This window comes from Cebus imitator, unplaced genomic scaffold (genome assembly GCF_001604975.1).
Source record: "Cebus imitator isolate Cc_AM_T3 unplaced genomic scaffold, Cebus_imitator-1.0 Scaffold136, whole genome shotgun sequence".
In the NCBI taxonomy this organism is placed as follows: domain Eukaryota; kingdom Metazoa; phylum Chordata; class Mammalia; order Primates; family Cebidae; genus Cebus; species Cebus imitator.
This window is the reverse complement of record NW_016107451.1, coordinates 3,602,180-3,617,504: the sequence shown is the minus strand read 5'-3', so window position 1 is coordinate 3,617,504 and position 15,325 is coordinate 3,602,180. Positions and strand designations below refer to the sequence as shown.

The 15,325-nt window shown below is 39.3% G+C and overlaps 1 protein-coding gene across 7 annotated transcripts in view; it reads right to left on the bottom strand.

Annotated features, from left to right (window-relative positions):
* The window catches only part of FOXJ3 (forkhead box J3), a 175,340-nt gene that overhangs the window by 11,506 nt on the left and 148,509 nt on the right, over positions 1-15,325 (bottom strand). For all 7 annotated transcript variants that reach the window (XM_017541778.2, XM_037743187.1, XM_017541780.2 and 4 more), the window contains 4 exons: positions 15,116-15,290; positions 10,634-11,050; positions 1,264-1,365; positions 680-871 (listed from right to left, as the gene is read on the bottom strand). In XM_017541778.2, coding sequence (XP_017397267.1) covers positions 680-871; positions 1,264-1,365; positions 10,634-11,050; positions 15,116-15,290 — 886 coding nt within the window. The remainder of the gene's footprint in view (positions 1-679; positions 872-1,263; positions 1,366-10,633; positions 11,051-15,115; positions 15,291-15,325) is intronic.

Below are 15,325 nucleotides of genomic sequence, written 5' to 3'. Positions count from 1 at the left end.
TCAGGATAGAGAAGAGAGAGCTTGTTGGCATAAAATGTAAAATCAATAGAACATACAGAAAAGAAGTAAATTTGACAATAAGGCAAGGAATTAAGATGAGGAGAGAAGTAAGATGAATATGAAATTCCTACAGAAAAACATGGGCACTGCAATCAGAGTAGAAGACATGGCTACAAGGGTAAACAATAAAGGAAGAAAGTGAGATTAAAAAAATAAATAGGAAAGACTTTGAGTCTAAGGTAAAACATCAGTGAGACTATTTTCCATTACGTCTACTCTTCAATCACTTTGAATTGCTGAATTTTAACATTCTTAGGAAATACACAAGACACATGAAATCTGTACAAATTTAAATTAATTTCATACCTATGTTCGTATAAAAATGTAAGTAACTTCAATATATTTGTTTGATGACTTAGTAAAAGGTTAACGATTACAACAGTTAACTGTAAATAATAAAGCAATCATATAAATCACAACAGCAAAACATACAGTCTCTTTACCTCAATTTTTCTAAGTTATGCCCTATATATAAATTATTTGCTTTCATTCATTTCTTATAAACAAAAATATGTAAACAGATCACTGTCACCATTAGTATCAAATCAAGTTAAGATAGTTACTAAATTTCGTATGAATGAGAAAATAAGAAAAATTAAGAAGATAACTAATCCCATACCTGTTCCAATGTGTTGGGAAGGTTTTGTTGGATGCATGGCACCATGACAAACATTTTGCTGAACATTACTCTGTGAATGAATAAGGCCAGTTTGTGTAAAGAACTGATTAAGAGAAGAACAGAGATCAGCAAACTGAACCTGATCTAAAGACCAGTTCTTGAGATCTGCCTGTCTCATACTCTCCATCAGACCTATGAGGAAAGCATTAAAAATATGTTAGCACAGTTCTGCAATAAACATTGCAAGGAAAATAGCAAGACATAACTTTCTTCAGCCCTCAAAATTTCCACTCACCCTACTTTATAGTAGTGATGTGCCCACACAATAAAGAATTATCTTTTTAAATTATTCAAAGCCCAATTATTTTAAATGTAGCCAAATTTCGTTCAGAACTTGCCTGTGACCCTCTGCTTTAACAAATAGCCAAAATTACTCTAAATTTTACAAAATGTTTTTAAGCATACTACCAACTTCAAAAGAAATGCTATATAAGATGTTTCTTTGTACTACAAAGAAAGTTATAATCCAGAAGAGAAAACAGGATCATATGTATTTGGTTATATCAAAAAGAACCAACACTCACCTTGAAACTGTGAAAGGTCTACATCTGACCAATTAACACTGCTGGCAATTCGACAGCTTTCTTTTAGCATATCAAGTGTTGCATACCAATCATTTGAAACACCTATAAAAGTAATATTGACAACAGTGTAAATCCTGGAGAGTGAATGGGTGAAGAGTGGTAAGGAAAAATGATGAGCTGGCCTTATTCCTGAAATTGGGCGATCCTTGTCCAGTATTACAGGGGGATTTGTACCCATTATATCATGTGTTGGGCAATTTGCTCTGTGAGACAGGCAGAAAAGGTATTATTTCTCTCCTCCTTTTACAAGTAAAAGAAACTGAACCAAAGGTGACATAACTTAGCAAGGTCATCATGATGAACCTAAGACTTGAACCCAGGTCTTCTTAACTTCTAGTCTGGCAGCTTCCAAACTGCCATGTCACCTAGTAGTATCAAACTTGATACTGCTCTTTACACTATAGTATCAATAAGTAAACAGACGAGAAATGTAATGCAAATCAGTATTTTCCCCTTTGTGAAGTTCATTTTCCTGTCTTGTTTTGACCTTTAAAGATATGCTCTTCAGAACTTAGAGAGGGAGGTTCACATATAGAGGCAATGCACAGTATAATTTAATGCAATGACTTAAGGCAGATGGATTAGATCATATAGGAAGAGTAAATGCTTCTTCCAAGGCAACCTTAGGAGAAAAAATTTAACACAGTTCCCATGCCAAGCTAGTGAAGGAAGAAGGGTAAGATCTCTGTAAGAAATGCTGAGGAGGTCGATCCAAGATGGCTGAATAGGAACAGCTCTGGAGTGCAGTTCCCAGCAAGAACAATGCAGAGGGTGAGTGAACACTGCATTTCCAAACGAGTTATTACTACCCACAGACCAGGAAATTCCCGGGCTGAAAAGCACCATAAGTTTCAAGCATGGTTGTTTCAGCTGTCTCCACACAAAAACTCACACAAATCTGGGTGGCCGTTTCAACTGGTGCCTGGGGCACCTGGAACGCCTGGGAGACAGAACTGCCCACTAAACTGAAAAAAAGGGGGTCTGAAATAGGGAGCCAGGTGATCTGGCTTGGCAGGTCCCATCCCCACAAAGACCAGCAATCTGAAACGCTCTGGATTGAGAGTTTTGCAGCAAGCGCAGATGGACCTGGTCGGTCCAGCATTGTTGGGGCAAAGGCATTCACCACTACCGAGGCAGTCCACCACTACCAAGGCAGTCTGCCATTACTGAGGCAGTTCTAACTATGCCTCTATAAACAAAACAGCAAGGAAGTTCACACAGCAGCTAGGCAGAGCCCATGGCAGCTCAGCAACATCTCTGCTGGCAGACCATGACTAGGCTACCTCCTTGCTGGACAGGACAGCTCTGAAAAAAAGGTAGCAACATGTCAGGAACTTATAAATGAAGCCCCACCTTCCCAGGACAGAACACCTGGGAAAAAAGGCGGTTATAAGTTCCACTGCAGCAGACTTAAACGTACCTGCCCAGCATCTCTGAACAGAACAACGGAGCTCACAGATCAACACTTGAGCTCCTATAAGGGACAGACTGTCTCCTCAAGCAGCTCCCTGACCGCCATATATCCAAAGAGTCACTTCATAAAGGAGAGCTCAGGCTGACATCTGGCGGGTAACCTTCTGGGAAAAAATAATAGAAGAAGAAACTGGCAGCAACCCTTACTGGTCTGCAGCCACCACAGGTGATCCCCAGGCAAGCAGGGTCTAGAGTGGACCTCCAGCCGTCCTACAGCAGAGGGGCCTGACTGTTAGAAGGAAAACTGAAAAACAGAAAGAAATAACTTCATCATCAACAAAAAGGACGTCCACTCAGACCCCATCCGAAAGTCACCAACTACAAAGACCACAGGTAGATAAATCCACAAAGATGGGAAGAAACCAGCACAAAAAGGATGAAAACACCCAAACCCAGAACGCCTCTCGTTCTCCAAGGGATCACAACTCATCACCAGCAAAGGAATAAAGCTGGATGGAAAATGAGTCTGATGAATTGACAGACACACACTTCAGAAAGTGGGTAATAACAAACTTCTCTGAGCTAAAAGAACATGTTCTAACCCAATGCGAAGAAACTAAGAACCTTGAAAAGAGGTTTGACCAAATGCTGATGAGAATAAACAGCTTAGAGAAGAATATAAATGACTTAATGGAGCCGAAAAACACCACACAAGAACTTTGTGAAGTATTCACAAGTTTCAGTAGCCAAATCGACCAAGCAGAGGAAAGAATATCAGAGATTGAAGATCAACTCAGTGAAATAAAACAAAAAGGAAAGATTAGAGAAAAAAAGTGAAAAGAAATAAACAAAGCCTCCAAGAAATATGGGATTATGTGAAAAGATCTAATCTATGTTTGATAGGTGTACCTGAATATGATGGAGAGAATGAATCCAAGCTGGAAAACACTCTTCAGGATATTACCCAGGAGAACTTCCCCAACCTAGCAAGGCAGGCCAATATTTAAGTCCAGGAAATGCAGACAACATCACAAAGATATTCCTGAAGAAGAGCAACCCCGAGAAACATAATCATCAGATTTCCTTCATTTCAGGGTTGAAATGAAGGAAAAAATGCTAAAGGCAGCCAGAGAGAAAGGTCGGGTTGCACACAAAGGGAAGCCCATCAGACACACAGAGGATCTCTCAGCAGAAACGCTACAAGCCAGAAGAGAGGGGTTAGGGTTGGAATGGAAATCATAACAGTATCTCAGACCACAGTGCATTAAGTTAGAACTCAGGATTAAGAAACTAACTCAGAACCACACAACTTAATGGAAACTGAACAACTGGCTCTTGAATGTTGACTGGATAAACAATGAAATGAAGGCAGAAATAAAGATGTTCTTCAAAACCAACGAGAACGAAGACACAACATGCCAGAATCTCTGGGACACATTTAAAGCAGCCTCTAGAGGAAAATATATAGCAATAAATGCCAACATGAGAAGCAAGGAAAGATCTAAAATCAACACCCTATCATCAAAATTGAAAGAGCTAGAGTAGCAAGATCAAAAAAACTCAAAACCTTGCAGAAGACAAGAAATAACTAAGATCAAAGCAGAACTGAAGGAAATCGAAACACAAAAAACCCTTCAAAAAAATCAATAAATCCAGGAGCTGGTTTTTTGAAAAGATCAACAGAACAGACAGACCACTAGCCAGATTAAAAAAATAGAAAACAGAGAAGAATCAAATAGATGCAATAAAAAACTATAAAGGGACTATCACCACGGATTCCACAGAAATACAAACCACCATCAGAGATTACTACAAACAACTCTATGCACACAAACCAGTAAACCTGAAAGAAATGGATAAATTCCTGGACACTTGCACCCTCCCAAGCCTAAACCAGGAAGAAGGTGATACCCCGAATAGACCAGTAACAAGGGCTGAAGTTGAGGCAGCAATTAATAGCCTACCAACCAAAAAAAGCCCAGGTCCAGATGGCTTCACAGCCGAATTCTACCAGACATACAAAGAGGAGCTGGTACCACTCCTTCTGAAACTATTCTAAACAATCCAAAAAGAGGGAATCCTCCCCAAATCATTTTGTGAAACCAACATCATCCTGATACCAAAACTCGGCAGAGAGTCAACAAGAAAAGAAAACTTCAGGCCAATATCCATGATGAACACAGATGCAAAAATCTTCAATAAAATATTGGCAAACTGATTGCAACGGCACATCAAAAAGCTTATCCATCACGATCAAATAGGCTTCATCCCAGGGATGCAAGGCCGGTTCAACATACGCAAGTCTATAAACGTAATCCACCACATTAACAGAACAAAAGACAAAAAACACATGATTATCTCAATAGATGCAGAGAAGGCCTTCAACAAAATTCAACAGCCCTTTATGCTAAAAACTCTCAATAAACTAGGCATCAATGGAATGTATCTCAAAATAATAAAAGCTATTTACGGCAAACCCACAGCCAATATCATACTGAATGGGCAAAAACTAGAAGCATTCCCTTTGAAATCTGGCACTAGACAAGGATGCCCTCTCTCACCACTCCTATTCAATATAGTATTGGAAGTTCTGGCCAGAGCAACCAGCAAAACAAAAAAATAAACGGTATTCATTTAGGAAAGGAGGAAGTCAAATTGTCTCTATTTGCAGACAACATGATTGTATATTTAGAAGACCCCATCGTCTCAGCTCAAAATCTCCTGAAACTGATAAGCAACTTCAGCAAAGTCTCAGGATACAAAATCTATGTGCAGAAATCACAAGCATTCCAATACACCAATAACAGACTTAAAGAGAGCCAAATCAAGAATGAACTGTCATTCACAATTGCTACAAAGAGAACAAAATACCTAGGAACACAACTAACAAAGGATGTAAAGGACCTCTTCAAGGAGAACTACAAACCACTACTCAAGGAAATAATAGAGGACACAAACAGATGGAAAACATTCCATGCTCATGGTTAGGAAGAATTAATATTGTGAAAATGGCCATACTGCCCAAAGTAATTCATAGATTCAACGCTATCCCCCATCAAGCTACCTGTGACCCTCTTCACAGAACTGGAAAAAACCACCTTAAACTTCATATGGAAGTAAAAGAGAACTCACATAGCCAACACAATTCTAAGCAAAAAGAACAAAGCTGGAGGTATCATGCTACCTGAGTTCAAACAATACTATAAGGCTACAGTAATCAAAACAGCATGGTACTGGTACCAAAACAGAGATACAGACCAACGGAACAGAACAGAGGGTTCGGAGGCAATGCCACACATCTACAACCATCTGATCTTTGACAAACTGTACAAAAACAAGCAAGGGGGAAAGGATTCCCTGTTTAATAAATGGTGTTGGGAAGGCTGGCTATGTGCAGAAAGCAGAAACTGGACCCTTTCCTGACACCTTACACATTAACTCCAGATGGATTAAAGTCTTAAACATAAGACCTAACACCATAAAAACCCTAGAGGAAAACCTAGGCAAAACCATTCAGGACACAGGCATAGGCAAGGACTTCATGACTAAACACCAAAAGCATGGCAACAAAAGCCATAATTGACAAATGAGATCTAATTAAACTTCAGAGCTTCTGTATAGCAAAAGAAACAATCATCAGAGTGAACCAGCAACCAACAGAATGGGAAAAAATTTTTGCAATCTACCCGTCTGACAAAGGGCTAATACCCAGAATCTACAAAGCACTGTAACAGATTTACAAGAAAAAAACAAGCCCATTCAAAAGTGGGCAAAGGACAGGAACAGACACTTTTTTCAAAAGAAGATATTTATGAGGCCAATAAACATATGAAAAAATGCTCATCATCACTGGTCATTAGAGAAATGCAAATCAAAACCACATTGAGATACCATCTCACGCCAGTTAGAATGGCAATCATTAAAAAATCTGGAGACAATGGATGCTGGAGAGGATGTGGAGAAATAGGAACACTTTTACACTGTAGGTGGGAGTGTAAATTAGTTCAACCATGGTGGAAGACAGTGTAGCAATTCCTCAAGGACCTAGAAATAGAAATTCCATTTGACCCAGCAAACCCATTACTGGGTATATATCCAAAGGATTATAAATCGTTCTATTATAAAGACACATGCACACGTATGTTCAATGCAGCACTGTTTACAATAGCAAAGACCTGCAACCCCCCCAAATGCCCATCGATGATAGACTAGACAGGGAAAATGTGGCACATATACACCATGGAAGACTTGGCAGCCATGAAAAACAATGAGTTCATGTCCTTTGTAGCCACATGGATGAATCTGGAAACCATCATTCTCAGCAAACTGACACAAGAACAGAAAAACAAACACCACATTTTCTCACTCATAGGCGAGTGCTGAACAGTGAGAACACATGGACACAGGGAGGGGAGCACCACGCACTGGAGTCTGTTGGGTGGGAATAGGGGAGGGACAGCAGGGGGTAGGGAGGTTGGGGAGGGATAACAGGGGAAGAAATGCCAGATATAGATGACGGGGTAATGGAGGCAGCAAACCACATTGCCATGTATATAGGTATACAACAATCCTGCATGTTTTGCACATGTACTCCAGAACCTAAAGTGCAATAAAATAAATATATTAAAAGAAAAAAAAAAAAAGAAATGCTGATGAATCCAGGTCAGGGCATTTCTAGTCAGAATTGGTACCCTCTGGTATAATGCCATCAGAAGAGTTTAAGACTCCACAGTCTGTCTGTCAGCAAAGCAGTCGTTAGAGGCCGCACAGCAAGAGTTAACCTCAATGATGTCTCAGTGCTGAATGGAGGAAGAAAATTCTCTATTAAGTGACTGCTGTCAACCCACTCTGCTTCTAGGATCATCCCTAGATGGATAAAGATAAAGACCAATAAAAAGGGTTGGTTGGTTTGTTTTTGTCACATCAAGGCAACTCTCATCTATATCAACTACTGGCTATTTCATTACAAAATTCTGCCAATTAAGGATTTTTTAAATAAACAATCAACTAGAGACAACATAACCCTGCCATGAAGCAAGTCATACTTTAGGGAATTTGTTGGGGGCTGGGAGATGATTAAATTAATGCCCCAAATGAGCCACAAACATGCAAGTCTACCAGACTCAGATCCTTTAGTTCAAGAAGAACTTCAAGGATAAGGAAGCCAAGGTTCAAAGGAATTACATAATTTAAGTCACTTAGGTAATACAACAGCCAAAGCAGTGCTAGAATTCAGATCTCTTGAGGTAAACAAAACTCAGGCAGTCAAAAGGTCAGGGTAGGAAAAAGGTTAACTGAAATGAAATTATGACCAGGAACTTGCCATGTCTAACGTGTTGTTGTGGGTGGGAGGAAAGGGAGGCTCCTTTAATAAATACTGACTTGGCAAATAAAAATAAAGCAAACTCTGCGGAGGGTGGGTGAAACCCTATCCACTTGGTAAATGTCCACTAATTTTAGTCCTTTTAGAATAACTGGTGTTACAAGCTTTGAAATCAGACATGTCAGGATATAAACCCCAGTTGTACTGCTTATCACAGTGTGATCTTAAGCAAATTACTTAAAATTCTTTTAGTTGCCCTTTTCCTATACATAAAATGTAATCTATACTTGGTTTGGGAGGATAACATAAGATAACGTATCTAAATTGACCAGTACATAATGGGCACTCAGACCACTTCCATTCCCTCTTCCGTCCATTCCTTCCTTATTAAAGACAATCTGTGCAGACTCATCTTATAAGAAGAAATGTATAATTCACAGAGAGGAATTATTACAGCCACAATGATTATTCCTAACTTCCCAAGGTAGAAGTCTATTTTCCTTCTCTGGTAAGCTACCATGTGTGTAACAGAACACTAAGGGCATACCATGGATTGTTTTCAGCTCTAACTGTACTTGTTTCTCCCTGGCAATCATTAGACTTGAGGGAAAAAAAGAGTATGTTTAGAGAATCAGACTTGTACTGACACTCAGTCTCTACTTATTAGTCAATCCCTAAAATCATATTAAGAATAGACTTAAATTTCTGAAGAACATACCAACATTCAAAGATACACAATAATGATTAACTGGTAAGAAAAGAGTTTAAACTGTTATTACATAAGTTTTTCTCTAGGCATATATCTAAAGATCATTTCAAGGTGTTTAAGAAATATCTCATCAAGGTAGGATCCATATACAATTTTCAATTTTATTCCAGAGCCTACTTAGAATTAGCAACTAGGCAAACAAAATCAACTGTTAAACAAAAAATTAAAATATTTATTTGATAGATTTTTAAAATATGCATTGAATTTTGTTTGTTGTTATGGTAAAACAACAAGAAAGAAAAAATGCTATGAAGATGGCTTTAATTTCAGATTTTGGCCCCCAAATAACTTTATGAGTAACTGTGGGACAGAGAAGGAATGTGACATTAACACTTATCAAAGACTTACTAGGCTCCAGGTATACTAACTTCTACGCTTTTTTTGTGGGGGGGGCGGGGCGGGCAGCACAGGCAAAGTCTTACTCTGTCATCAGGCTGGAGGGCAGTAGTGCAATCTCAGCTCATTGCAACTCCCGCCTCCCAGTTTCAAGGGATTCCCCTGCCTCAGCCTCTTGAGTAGCTGGAACTATAGGCGTGTGCCACCACACCTGGCTAATTTTTTGTATTTTAGTAGAGACAGGGTTGTACCATGTTGGCCAGGATGGTCTCGATCTCCTGACCTTGTGATCCTCCCACCTTGGCCTCCCAAAGTACTGGGATTACAGGTATGAGCCACTGCACCCAGCCTGCTATACATTTTTATACGTTACCTAATTTTCCAAAAGAACTTACATTATTTTTTCCATTTGGTAAATAAGGAAATAGCTCCAGAAAATTTTAAGTATGATAAGTAAAGTTACAATATAAGAGACAGTATGCACTATTTAAAGCTCATTTTCTTGATAATAGTCTAAGTACCTAAAATAATGGTAAAAACTTTCCATCAGTAAATAAGAACCACCACTGTCTACTATTTAAAAATCTTCCCTCTAGGATAAAAATCTCATTAGTGATATGGTTGGTAAGCAGACAGCCAGGCAAACTGAGGGAAAGACTTGCACTCTGCAAGACTCTAAGAGGCTCCATTTACCTTAGCATCTATGTCCATGGCACTCCTTTGGAGCTCCACAGTGTGAAGACTGCCTGGCCTGCAAGCAATGTCAGTTAAGTACCTCACCACAAACCATCAAGACCTATCTTGAAAGCAACAGATTTTTTTTTCTTAAGTGGTATATGAGAACATTTTCTTCCTTTGCAACCTATCATTCTGAGATGAGATACTTGGCAGGAATAAGCAAAGAAAAGGAGATCATTCAAGAGTATAAAAATACAAAGTACTAGTCTAGGCATTTCTTATTTGTATTTTCAGTATGATCCTCATGACAGTACTGTATACTAGAATATTTTAGCTCCATTTATGTAGATAATAAGGCTAAAAGAAGTAACTTGCCCAAGGTCATAAGAGCCATAATGAGGATTCAAATACAGGTATTTTCCAACATAAACCTATACTTTCTATTCTATACCACACCGTGTCACAAGAAGAGTGTAGACTGCGTCTCATTCTCCTTTCAAATGCTCACGAAAACACTTTCAATGGGCAGAAGAACAAAATAAGAGTTAAAAGCAAAACCTGCAAGGGTTGCTGGGTTTGCCCCCATGTTGCTACAAGAAACTTTAATCAAGAAAATCACCCGTCAGTCTATGAATTAAATGAGTTACAACTATAGGATTATAGCAAGGAAACACACACACACAAACGGATGAAAAGAGGCTTTGGTAGCAAATACTACATGACCCCCAAATAACAAAGGGCAGATCCTGATTCACAGTTAGCCAAACACAAGCCAGGAGACGAAAACTTACCAGAATTACAGGATACTTGTTGTGGGGGTGGCGGTGCCTGATGTGTTAACGTCTGATGCTGATGGTTCGGATGGTGCTGTATATGTTGATGTGGAGAGGCATGCTGGGGGTGAGGGGACTGGAGCTGGCTGTGTTGCTGTGCGTGTGGTGCTGGGTGCGGGGAACGCTGCGGATGCTGCGGTAAACCATGTGGTCGATGGGGCGGATGTGGAGACGGCTGTGTGTGCATCTGGGGGTGAGACAGTGAGACTTGTGCAACCGAATTACTGCCCGTGGTGTTGAGGCCACTCCCATGACTGTTGGAAACGCTGCTTTGGTTGCTGTGTGGGTGAGTGCTCACTGTACTGCTGGGAGAGTGCTGATAGGAACATGAAGTGTGCGACTGCTGGGAAGACTCAGGAGGGATGTTCATCAAACCTAAAAACAGTCAGAGAAAGCAAGAGCACTTATGGTCAGATTTCAGTTGTATTTTATGACAAACATTTGCAAAACTGTTAACATAAGAAAAGCATAGGATGCCAGGAAGCAACACTGTTTCAATTTAACAAATGCTTATGGAACATCACTACACTAGGCTCTGGGGTTATTGAGAAGATAAATATAATTGCCCAGCCTCAAGTGGAAGAGACAGACATTTAACAAGGTTATGACCAAAAACATAAGTACTAAAGCTAAAGTATACAGAGGATTATGAAAAGTTTGCTCCTTGTCTGTTCAGCTAGGAGGAGGCTCAAAATATAGAGAAGTCTTTTGGGGGTGGGAGGCAGAGTTTTGCTCTTGTTGCCCAGGCTGCGGTGCAATCTAAGCTTGCTGCAACCTTCACCTCCCGTGTTCAAGCGATTCTCCTGCCTCAGCCTCCCAAACAGCCGGGATGATACGCATGTGTCACCATGCCCGGCTAATTTTGTATTTTTGGTAGAGACGGGGTTTCTCCCTGTTCGTCAGACTGGTCTCGAACTCCCAACCTCAGGTGATCTGCCCACCTTGGCCTCCCAAAGTGCTGGGATTACAGGTGTGAGCTACCACACTCAGCAAGAAGCCTTTCTTTTAAAGACAGTGCCTGAATTGAGTCTTAAAAGGTAAGTAAATATTAGGGGAAAAGTTGTTGAGGTCACAGCCCAGGTGGCTCTCCGAAGACATACAGACCAAGGCTTTGATAGAAGAGGAGGGGAGAAATAAAAGCCCAGTGATTTCTGATCTCTTCTCAATGACTACTCCAAAAACTTTAAGGCTGAAAGTGGCTAGAATTCTTATGACTAAACAAAACAAGGTAGCCATCTCCACTATTCTTTTTCATTATTCCTATGGCATATTCTTGAGTCACATTAAAAGTTTAGGGGTTAAGAGTGTAAACTTTACAGCATCATAAAGTAGCTATTCTCTGCATTGACATTTACACTCTAACTTTGGAAAGTTATTTAACCTCTCCAAGCCACAGTTCCCTCAACTATAAACAATAGCACCTACTTCACAGAGTCATTATGAAGGATTAAATGCCACAGTGAAGGTACAAGCTGCAGGATGAACTCAATAAATGTTAGCTGCCACAATGATGATTAAGCTAAAAGTGTTTAATGTTAAAGATAATATATGTTTGGTTTGCAGGTAATCTTATTGCAACATTTGGTCCTATGTAACTAGACTATTTTCAAATCCCAAAGGGTGGCCCATGCAACATTATGCTGAACCAAACATTAAAAAAATTTCATTAAATAAAAAAAACCCACAAGATAATATCAATCAGTAAAAGAATCAAACTTTTTAAAAAGATAAAATTATTCTCATATTTATCATTAGTAGTAAAATTGTATTTGAGTACATTGCCAGATAATCTTAAAAGCTACCAAGTTTTTACAGGCAGAAGAGTTAATAAAAGTTCTTGCCTTGGCCCTACAAAATTGTCATGTAGAAGGAATCTATAGGGTTATTACTGTAAGATCAAAGAAAGCAGTAATTTCATTATCAATTTTCAATAAAATCCTAGCATATTATAAGAGAACCAAGGTCTCATCTATATCAACATTTTCAACCTCAAATAATTTTTAAATAAAAGAAAGCAAAATATCTCTCCAGAGGCCCAATATATAAAGCTGGTAGATATAATAAAGTTGTTTTTTTTTTTGAAGCTGGGTTAGGAATCTTACTAGGTCTACGCCTGCATTTGCACATTTCTCCTCCTACAGTCCCTAAGATGTTTACAAAAGCCAAGGCCTCTGAAGAGAACAATGTGAAAATCACTGATCTAATCCAATCCTCTTTATTGTACAAATGGGGAAACTGAGGTCCAGAGATGAGAAGTTAATTCAGTTGGCTTTATGGTAGAACCTGGACTAGAACCCAGAATTCCTATCGATGTTTTTTTTTTTTTTAATAGCATGATGGAATGGAATTATGGGCTTCAGAAATTGTCATCACTGTTATCTCAAAGCTCTTATTTTTCTGTTATGAATACCAAGATTGGATTTGCTTAGCAAAGTCTTCTATTAGTTCTTTTTACACTTTTATAGATAAAAAGCTTAAGTTAAAAGCTGAGAAAACATATCAATCTTACTTTAAACTCAAATACTAACCAGAAAAAGCCACTTCACATACACATTATCAATATTCATCAATATAAACAGTATATAACATAACTGTTACATATAACACTAGTATATAATATTAACATTAACTGACGGTAAGTATTAAAATGCAAACAGTATAAAGACAAGGATTTCTGTTTATTTTTGTTCACTGCTGTGATTATGTAAACTTTCTGAGTTGGGGTGCTATAGTTTGAATGCATGTGTTCCTCCAAAATTCCTATGTTGGAACTTAATCTCCCAGGTGATGGTGTTTGTTAAGAAGTGGGACATAGGCCAGGAGCGATGGCTCACACCTATAATCCCAGTACTTTGGGAGGTGGAGGCGGGTGCGAGGTCAGAAGTTCAAGACCAGCCTGACCAACGTGGTGAAACCCCACATTTAATAAAAGTACAAAAAATTAGCTGGGTGTGGTGCCAGGCACCTGTAACCCCAGCTACTCGGGAGGCTGAGGCAGAGAATTGCTTGAACCCAAGGGGCGGAGGTTGCAGTGAGCTGAGATCACGCTCACTCCAGCATGGGCGACAGAGCGTGACTCCTTCTCAAAAAAAAAAAAAAAGTGGGACTTTTAGGAGGTAATTAGGGATTAGGCCTTACAAAAGGGATTGAGAGAACTAGCTAGTCACTTTTTGTCCTTCCATGTCTTCTGCCACAGGAGGACACAGCGTTCAGCTCCATGTGAGAACACAGCTAAAAGGCACCATTGATGAATGAACAAGCCCTTGCCAGACACCAAATCTGCTGGTTCCTTGATCTTGACTTCCCAACCTCCTGAACTGTGAGAAATAAACTTCTGTTGTTTATAAATGACCCATTCTAAGGTATTGTAACACAGCAGCAGGAAACATGGGGTACAAAAAGTTAATGTGCCAAACAAGTAACTAGGAAATGCTTCAACAGTAGCGTTCCCAACAATTTCTGACTAGTTGTCTTTGGGGAAAAGATCATGTGACATCTTTATCCTCTGATTAAAATTAAACCAGCAGCTAATGGTACAAGAACATATTACGGCAAGAATCTAGCATTTGGTCGAGATGTAACAGTGCATCCCAACTAAAGTCACTTTTAATATTAAAATCTGACTTAAGTATATTGTGTAACACAATGACCCAGAGTTTACCAGTAGCTGATGTATTAACTTGTAAGTGTCACACACAAAATCAAAAATTTGGTGCTACCACATTCCGATAGCTATCTCTTTTTGCTAATACCAGTCAGAACAAAAGCAAGGGACAATCTACTCTTGTGGTGCAACATTCACCACTCAAACACTTCATATGCCAGATATTACTAATTAATAGAGTAGTCTTTCCCATATGGTATAGATGCAGGGTCAGAATTCTTTAATACAGTGTGCTCCTGGATGCCACCAGTAAACAAGTAAGTAGGCATGCAAGATGAAATTTATCTGCCATTTTTGGGCTATGATATAAAGAGAACATAGTAAAGGCACAAAGATCAAACTATAACTATCTGATTCTTATTGTCATGATAATATTCTAAGATTAAGAGTATAACAGCTGTCATGTGAAATAATTTTAAAACCTTAATAAAACTAGCCAGGCGAGGTGGCCCACGCCTGTAATCCCAACACTTTGGGAGGCCAAGGTGGGCGAATCATCTGAGGTCGGGAGTTTGAGGCCAGCCTGGCTAACATGGTAAAACCCTGTCTCTACTAAAAATACAAAAAACCTAGACGGATGTGGTGGCGCAAGCCTGTAATCCCAGCTACTCAGGAGGCTGAGGCTGGAGAATCTCTTGAACCTGAGAGAGGCAGAGGTTGCAGTGAGCCGAGATTGCACCATTGCACTCCAAACTATGTGGCTGAGTGAGACTCCATCTCAAAAAATAAATAAATAAATAAAACTCTGTTATAAAAAAGGTTTTAAGAAAACTCACCTTGCTGACTAAGTGACTGCTCAAAAACTGACTTGTAAAGGCTCCGAAATGAGGCACTAAGATCTTCAAAATTATATTCTGAGAAAAGTAGTTGCTTGTCTCTTTCTGGAAGGTTGTACTGTGGCTGCTGCTGAGAAGTTAATGATTGAGAGACTGATTCTGGATGGCTTGTCACCTAACATTAAAAGAAAACACAACTAATTCAGTGTC